Source organism: Melanostigma gelatinosum (genome assembly GCF_949748355.1).
Source record: "Melanostigma gelatinosum genome assembly, chromosome: 16".
In the NCBI taxonomy this organism is placed as follows: Eukaryota; Metazoa; Chordata; class Actinopteri; order Perciformes; family Zoarcidae; genus Melanostigma; species Melanostigma gelatinosum.
Window position 1 is genome coordinate 11319241 of NC_136649.1, and position 9566 is coordinate 11328806.

The 9566-nt window shown below is 41.9% G+C and overlaps 1 protein-coding gene across 2 annotated transcripts in view; it reads right to left on the minus strand.

Annotated features, from left to right (window-relative positions):
- Positions 1-9566, minus strand: part of tnika (TRAF2 and NCK interacting kinase a) — a 56017-nt gene that overhangs the window by 30005 nt on the left and 16446 nt on the right. For both annotated transcript variants that reach the window (XM_079287145.1, XM_079287144.1), the window contains exons 3-5: positions 3855-3911; positions 2727-2852; positions 842-952 (exon numbers count right to left, since the gene is read on the minus strand). In XM_079287145.1, coding sequence (XP_079143271.1) covers positions 842-952; positions 2727-2852; positions 3855-3911 — 294 coding nt within the window. The remainder of the gene's footprint in view (positions 1-841; positions 953-2726; positions 2853-3854; positions 3912-9566) is intronic.

Consider the following 9566-nt stretch of genomic DNA (forward strand, 5'->3'; position numbering starts at 1 on the left):
AAGAGAGGAAGCAGAGAGCACGAAATAAGATGCCAGATGAGGGATGAAGAAAGAAAGAAAAGTGGATGAAAGGAAATCATTGTTGCTTCAGTTCACAGCAGCACTGCGTATGACTGACTCTGTCTGAGGCTTTAGCCCTCAGCACAAAAAACACACAAGAACAGATAGCAGAGATAGGATGTGGGGGGGAATGAGTATGATTTCCCGAAGAACAATTTCAATGCGTTGCTTTTACATCACTCCAAAACACAGATACCATGGAACACAAACAACTGGCGATTGGTCAATTAATAAAATACTGATGAACTGGCAAAACTATGAAGAGAAAATTATTACCATACCTCTTTTTAGAACTATCACTGATAGTTATATATATAACTAATAACTAATAACTAATCACTGCACATGGAGCCTGTGAAGCTTGTGAAATCTGAATTCAGATTTTCTTACAGGATTGCATATTTCTTGCCTGAAATGTTTTCAGAAACATATTTTAGCGTACTTTTCAGCTGTAAAATGAGAAAGTTTGCTCCATCCAGTGGGCGTTGCTTGATTTAACTAAATAAAATGTACATTTGCGATAATCCGTTGTCAGAGGGTAATTCTGATCTTATTCTCAGACCACTGCTCAATTTTGCCAAAATGTCTACCATTTGAGAACGTTATTTGTTATAAATCATGTCCAATCATTTTTAAGGATCAACTAATGAACTGTTACTGCCGTATACTTTCTTGTAATCAGCAAATATAAATCAACACACAGCTCCCACAGCCTTATTCATGCTTTTCAGAAGGAAAACGTGTAGGGTTGAAACGATGACTCAGCAACATGGCCACTTACCCTGAGAATCTCTCGGCAGATGTAAGCGGTCCACTCCTCTTTCAGAGAGTTGCCCTTGGTGTTCTTGATCAAGTCCGTCACTGAGCCGGCTCCACAGAATTCCATGACCAGCTAAACACGTACAAGGTTGATTATTGACTGTTCTGCAAAAGAGAGCAATCTGCCCTGGGATCTGCTCCAAACATGCCAGCAACTCCCATAAAGCAACTTATTGAGATAACCAGGGAACTAGTAACAAAATCTCACTTGTTTATTCATCTAAGTACAGTACTTTGTGCATATGTTTTCCAGATAGATTTATCTTTTTTCGCCTTGTGCCCCGTCATACTAGAGCCTGACAGATCGACCGACCGACGCTTTGAAACTGTTGAAAATGTTTTGTTTGCAGCATTTTATCTTGGTTTAGCTTTATTTTGGCCTTATTTGGCCAAAGTTTGCAATTTTTTGGTGTTTTTATTGTTTCAATTTGAGTAAATATTACTGCTTAAAACGTACTAATTCTTACATCAACCATCACTGTCATCTTTAAAAGCGGAGCTGCATTACTGATTAGTCTGCCAATTGTGTTCTTGAGTAGTTGATTCATTGTTTGGTCTCTAAAACATCAGAAACAAGTGAAAAATGTCTATGAATATCTGTGGAAAATCACTTAAATCATTGCATCTCGATTTGAAAATGAACTTCTGTTGTTGGATTTTTGTATTCATCCCAAGTACTGATCGTGTTATCCGCCTCAAACATCTAGTATCCTTCAGGCTCTTAAGTACCAAAGGCCACGCTGAAAATCTCTCGGATGTATTCATTTTTATAGACCGCTACTGACGCATGAGCACAGAATAAAAAGTGCTTTCTTTGTTCAACATGATGCACATTCTAAGGAATACACACAGAACCCATAATCGCATTACTGTAATAGCATTACTAATACAGAGAGCGACACACATGAAGGCAGCCATGTCACAGACTCTCTCTCTGTCACTTATTAGTCACACACCCCACAGCGACCACAGACAACTGCTGCACAAACTGACTCAACAGGGTCACGAGATCACATGAATGAAGCAAGTCGTGAATCTCTTGACCCAAACACAATGTGCCCATTCTGTCCACCCCCCTTTCCTCTCTCCATCCTGAGCTGCCTCATGCCTTCTCCTCTCCTGTCTTATTACATTGGAGGAGATTTGCCAGCAAACTTTCAGCTGGTCAGTTGTGGCCCTGCTTCAAGCTTCTCTTATCATCACTCCGGATAACAGGAAGTCGGCGAGTAATGGCCGACCCCTCTTATCCAGGCCGCGCATGTGTACTCAGACACGCAAAGACAAAAGTAGCACACTCATATATATGCATAATCATAAGGGGACATATGTCAAAGCCAACAGACATCCAGCTTGTGCACTGACTGATTAACAAACACACACACACGCACACACACATCAGCTGTTGAGTCAGGAGGAATTATGCAGGCAGTACATCTGGCCGTTCTGTGTATATGCATATGTGTGTGTGTGTGTGTCCTCCCATTGTTGTGTGATGAATGCTACAGGATCAGAGAAGAGAGAGCTCCCTTAGATCGCGTTAACACATGATTTATTGCAGTAGCCAGTCAGCCACACAATAATTCATATCCTTTATAACTTTCACTCTCTCTCACTCACACACACACACACACACGTTAAGTATATATACATTTTCCAATGCACATAAACCTGCAGTCACTGCGTGCATGAACAAACCACACACTCAGTTCTTTCACATAAATGTAGCAGTGAAAAATGGAAAGTCGCTTCTTTCTGCTCCGCGGCTCTCTACGAGACTGCAGACGTCTACACTTTCACACACAAACGCGAAAATAAGCATGCGCAAACACACACAGATGATGGCTTACCCATAGCTGGTCATCTATGCCGGGGGCGTTTTTCTTGATGAACGCTCCATAGTAGGTGGCGATGTTCCGATGGTGACTGTACTTCTTCAGCATGTTAACTTCAGCTTTAATCTCCTCTTCCTCATCCTGGCACACACACACACACACACACACACACACAGGAAAAGAGAGATATCAACAGGCATTAAACCGCGACTTCTATTTGTGATGGTGATAGAGCAAAAGGAATGGAGTTGTTGATGGATTTGCATTTTGGATCCATTTAAATTCAGAAAAAAAACTGTTGTTGCAGAGCAGACAGCTGGGCGCTAAATTATCCACAATAGCATTACTTTTTAATTACTTTCGTTTTACTGCCACAGAGCTAAAAAGCAGTTGTTTGAAACAAGTTGCTGTGGTGGCAGTTGGTTACGTACTTGTAATTCTTTATCCATTAAGCACAATGTCAGAAATGTAGGCCTTGATTACTTCAACGCTTGTTTAAGTAAGCTGATTTTCTACAGTAGCGGCTCATTGAGTTGGCAATTTTGTGTTTGCCCTCCATTTCATTTTCAATTATCAATTAATACAGTCATTTATTTTTTATTGTATTGAAGCAGATTTATTCATGCACAGCCATTCATACAGTTTCATGCATTTGTTTATTGTTCATACTTCCTTTTTCACACTAATTTGATTATTCATCTCCATAAAACCTGCATATGTTAATTCCCTTATTTAGTCATTCATGCTTCTATTCATTCATCAGTTCCTTTGTTGCATCATTCCTGCAGCGCTGACAGGGAGGCGTCGGGTGAGAGGATCTCTAAATAGAACAAGAACTGAGATCCTCTCCCGCTTTACAGACACGCCTGAGACTACACTGCTGTCCTAATACCTCCAGATAATATTACCATGGCAATAGGCCTGTCCTCGTTTCCTCTCTGCCACATCTCACACACACACACACACACACACACACACACACACACACACACACACACACGGCTCATAATTAGATGACACGGTCGACGGCGGTGGTATAACTACTTGAGATGATTTGCCGTGCGTGGGTACGTGCGCGTGTGCTCGTGCAGTGAACACACGGGTGTGTGTGTGTGTGTGTGTGTGTGTGTGTGTGTGTCTTACCCCGGTGACATCCATGACCTTGATGGCTGCCAGCTGCCCTGTCTTAACATGGCGACCCTGGTGAAAGGAGGAAAGGAAAAGGATGGTCAGAATCACAGGGAGACAAAGAAAAGATGAGAGAGGCAAGGAAGAAGAAAGAAGAGAGATTTAACAGTTTACATTTTTCTGGAAAGAAAAGGAGGAAATTGTAGTCCATGCATGCATTTATATATATATATATATATATATATATATATATATATATTCATGCACAAATCAGTCAAACACTGCATTGAAAAAGAAACTATACTCATGACAAGATATTGAAAGCAACAATCAAAGTTAAAGTATAAAAAAAGTGGCAAAGTAATCTGCTTCTTTAGGACATCATGAGCAAAACACTCCACTTGCCTCATCAAATATTACATCACGAAATGTCAAGTCAAACATTTCAATTGTCTGAATGAACTTTACATGGTCGAACACGAGGGATTGTTACGAGCAGGGAGAAAGAAAATCTCACGTCCCTGACCAGATTCAAGGCCATGACAGCAGTTGCATTATCAACACGATACCCTAATATTTCACTGCGATATAATATGCAGTTGCAGCATCAGTCCAATCCAGTGTAACAGTAACAATGGGAGATTGTCGTCAAAAGCACAGCTGACAGTGTCTCACACATAGCCCAAGATGGAAAACAAAGGCAGATACCAACCTACAGACGTGGCTGTGTTGTGTAATATCGAGGCCAGGCAGATGCCTGGGGGAACTGGGAGGCAAGGAACTGGGAGATTGGGAGCTGAGGGGCGAATGGAAAACCCAAGTGGTTCCTTTGCAACAGAGCATCTGTGCCTGTGATTAGCTAATGAAGCTAACAGGGCTAGAGACGCTAAAACCACTGACGGCTATTACTTCCACCTGTCTGGAATCGACTGATTAGCATGTAACAGTCTGCGCAGAACAGCTTAGCAGCAGTGGCCCAAACAAACAAATACATACGCACATAGTCAAGGATACACACACACACACACACACACACACAAAACAAGAGGACTGCTTTCTTGGTGGAACTGCTACAGTGTAAACCAGATGGCATTAAGGGTCTGGCTCTGAAATGCCTCCTGAGGGCTTTAATCAAAGGGCCATTCTGATAATGAGCGCTACAGCCAAAACAGAGGCTTGGAATGCCACAATATGAACAGATGTTGTATATGATGGTGAAAAAGTTTGTGGTTTCATTGCTTTGCAATTCCGTTGCAGTAGTAATTTTACAGGAGCGCCCTGCCGCTGGTCATTCGTCATTCTGCTTCACATTCTACCTTCATGTCATTTGAACAGATCAATTGTACCCACAGGCTCGCCAAAACTCACTTTACTTGATGAACAGCTTGCGAGTCAGACGCTATTCAATTCATACAGTTATTAACTGCAAAATAATGTCGGCAGCTCAACAGCTCACTTGTTCCTTTACACTGTAGTTTCACAAAGAAGCAAAACTGCGGTCAATGTAATGATTTGATCGCATCTCTATTATGGGGACAAAAAGGGATGTTTTGGCTCAGTCGTTCCCCTGGTGTTTCGACTGAAGGGTCAAATTCAAAAGAAAAATAAAAAAACAATATTACAGGTATATCCATTTGTCATTTGCATTGAAAAGTCACCACAATTTGTTTTAATTTGAGGAAGCAATCATGTTCTCAGTGCAGAGTCTTTGCATTCGGTGGGTTCCCACAGGATGACTGGCAAGATGTTAACATCAGCTGAGGTCCCTGAATGGGCCATGGATTTAATTTGTCATTAAACAGCTCCTCTTGAATGAATTAAAAAAAAAACTTTTAAACTTGCTGATTTATTGCTAAATGAAAGTCAGGGATTTAATATGATAATTCATTGTGTCACAATCCTATGCACAATGCAAACTAAGCACCACTGGATATCAGTCTCTTTTTCTCTCTCATACACACACACACACACACACACACATATACAGAGTCCAGCTTCTGGGAGAGTAAAAGAGCTGGAAAGATTGAAGAGGGATTTCTCATTCGGATCAGACTGCCCCAATTCCACGAGCACAAGGGCTGGCTTTGTTGGAGACCAACAAAGGAATTACAGCCACTTACAAATCAGAAACTCACACACACATACGCTTACAGACAGATGCACACAAAATTCAAAAATATCTCTCTTTTTCTATACGCCACTTGCACAGACACTCGTGCAAACACCCACATGTGCACACAGAGACATGAAGCGGAATGGAGAAGTAAAGACCGAAGGAGTTAGAAAGTGATGAGAGCGAGAGAAAGAATATGTCCAACAGACAGTGGAGGTCATCAGAGCTGGATAAAGATGTATCTTTGGTTCTTGAATGTAAGCAGTTAACAGGATAATGTGTGTAACAATGCTACCAAAACAAGACTTTGAAGATAAATGGTAATGATATGAAAAACAAGTGAGGAAGACAAATGATAAAATGATTAGTGCTGAAGCTAATCAGTCAGTTAATTGTCTAATCAACAGTCATTTATCAAGCTAAAATGCCAAATACTTGCCGATTCCAGCTTCTCTAACGTAAGGATTTGGTTTTTTTTCTCTGTTTCATCATGATACATCGTGTGTATCATTGCAAATTGAATATATTTTTGGGTTTGGACAGTTGGTCGCACAAAACGAGCAATTTGAAACAGTTGAATTAAGCTGTGTGAACGTTTGAGGGGCACATTACACTGTTGTCCAACATTTTAGACCAAGTTATCCATCCAATAATACACTAATTTGCTTTCTTGCTAAGAGTTTGATGAGAAGAACAACACCACTCTCATGCCGGTGTGTTTGGAGATGGGCCTCTCACTGATCTGTCCTATTCAGACTGAGGCAATGTTGAGCCTCACAGGCCTGTTCATCCCTTCCTCCATTCGTTTAACTGCTTTGCCTCTCTGACCTAGATCTGCAGTCTCTCTCTCTCTCGCTCTCTCTGCCTCTCTCTCTTATCCCCTGATTCTGCCTCTCATTATCTAACCCTCTTACCTTCTCACAATCTCCTCTTTATGCCTCTCATTATTTCTGCCCTCCTCCCTCTAGATGTCTCGCTTACTTTTCCCCGTCCCTTGTATTCTCCGTCTCCTCCTCTCTCATGCCTTGCAGCCCAGACCAGCAGCCTGTGAAAAGCGGGTTCCTGCATGAACATAGCTGAGCCGACCGCTAATGCCAACGAAACAGCGTTCAGCTTCGAGCTCGACCAGCAAAATAAGACTCAAACCGAGGAGTCCCTGCAACCCTTTCACTTTGCTTCTGCTAATGCATCTGCAGCCTTCTTGCGAACCACACTGCACTGACAAGGGCCCGAGTGTCTCCGCAAAGCAAAACAAACACACGTACTGAATACTTGTGCACACAAATGCTTTCATCCAATACTTCCTATCTGTCATTCCAGTGTGCATTAACTTTCACCATCACAGAGACATTTCAAAACAACCCCAAGAAATTATCTTTACACGTTTCCAATCCAGCATTTTCCCCTCTTTAATCCTGTAGAAGTATTTTGACCAAATTTGATAGCAAAATATCTGTCACTCACACACACACACACACACACACACACGGGGCTGTGATGCTGCCAGGCCAGGTGTGTTTGAGCGATAACAGACCAAATTGACGATGTTTGTTCCGCTTGGATGGCCGTGCTGTGATGGAGCCGGCCCACTGATACCGAACTGATCTCCAATCAGCCTTCAGGCGGCGGCATCATGGTGGAGTCATTACTCCCAGTCCTCCCTGCAGGTCAGTGTTTCTAAATGGAAATCGGGTGTAGGTCTTCCACCCGACAAAATAGGAAGGTGCTTTAACAAACCAGGATCATTTAGCATTCATTGAGCTTAATTTGCTGTAGCTGTATATATGTAATGGTTGCTATTTCATTCTCTTACCCAATAAACTAAGATTAAAAAAAAAACCTGTCTTCATTTATTGTGTGTGATGTTTAAAAGTCCTGATTGGACTTTAAATAATTCATGGGCAGTAGTGCTTCTGCTAAGTCTGTCCCAGCATTTTGTGACGATCGATGGCGGAGGAGCCGTGTTGATTACAGGTCAACACTCAGAAGGTGAACACAATATCTCAAACACTTGCAACTTCATGCAACTAAACTAACTAACCTTGCAATGAATACAATTTTTTACTTTCATTGTTGATCATTTGCGTAATAATTTGGTTGCTTGTTGTGTCCGGCTAATAACTAAACCCAAGGTATTTTCAACTGGTTATCCCATAAGTCAAAGACTTGGTGATTATTTCGGTCTCTAAAATGTCCAGAAATTACTGTAAAGTGATCCTTGCAAGTTCCCAGAGCACAAAGCTAACATCTAAAAGTAAAATGTTTAACTGGCAAAATGGCTGGGGATTCATTTTCCTTCAATTGAAATATCGTTTTAGGACTAGTCTAAATACTCACAGGTACAAACAGAAAATGTGAGTCCTTTATCTTAAAAGCACCCAAGCTATGTAAAGTAAATACACACTCATCACATCCAATCAAGACCTTTTTTAGCATGTTCAAATTCCTGAAGTTTGGTGCTGTTGTCTGCGAGTAATGTTGTCTATAGAGGATCATACTAGAAAGATGCAAAACAGATTTTAGATCCGATAAGACGGCGCTATCTCATCTCATCTGTCACCTTCCAAGTGCACCATGAGGGAGACACAAAGTACGCCTATTCCAGTAATTATCATCATCACATCATAAAGATTAATTACACCTGCCAAGCAATAGTAAAACACCAGTAAAGTACTTGGTACGCAGAGGATTCTATGTATGTGTGTGCGTCTGAGGATGAAGAAGGACACGCGCACCACGGGCTGCAGAGGGAAGCGTCTCTTGATCCCTCTCAGCTTGCAGCTTCAGTTCGGCGAGACAAACCTGCTCGTCACTGCCGGTGGACATCACGGCACCCAAGGCTTCTCTGTGTGTAGATTTTGTGTGTGAGCAAGAAAGAAATACTTTTACAGCGTGTGTGTATTTTGTTTATTTGTGTGTGTGTGTGTGTGTGTGTGTGTGTGTGTCTATGCCCTTGCCAAGTCAATTACACAGACCCCCCCTCAGACACATTTACTATGCAGGACACTTCCTGTCGTAGCCTAGCAACAGTCTTGGCTGGCCAGAGTACAGTGGGCACGACACTTAAGCACACACACACGTAAATGTACACTGTTACACACACACACATAAAAGAGAGGGAGAAGACAGCAAATAAGAGACTATTGTCCTGATGTGGGAGAGCATTTATTTCGAAGAAGCGATTGGGTGAGGAAAGGAGGGATGGAGAGAGAGAGAGAGAAGAGGGGAGTGATTGAGAAATGAGGGAGGGGATGAGCATGGGGAGTTGTTCAGTGGGAGCTGGATTTCACAGTGCATCTGTCCTCAGTGTGTGCTCGCTGTGTGGCCAAGCTGCAAGGTCAGAGGAAACCTTCCACATTTTACCCTGAAATGGCAGAGTGGACGAGCGCTCCCATTTAAAAATAGCTCCGTATTGGATTTCAAGCCTGTCCTTTACATGAAGCAGAAGTTAAACACCTACACCGGTGGTTCTGCACGTTTTAGACCATTAACTAAGAATCTCATTACTGGGGGACATGTTTTAAAGCCCACATTATTAAGATTGATTTTCTCCTTTCTAAAGATCCATCGTTTTTTAATTGATTTCACGAAGCCGCTTGAAGAAACTTTAAACT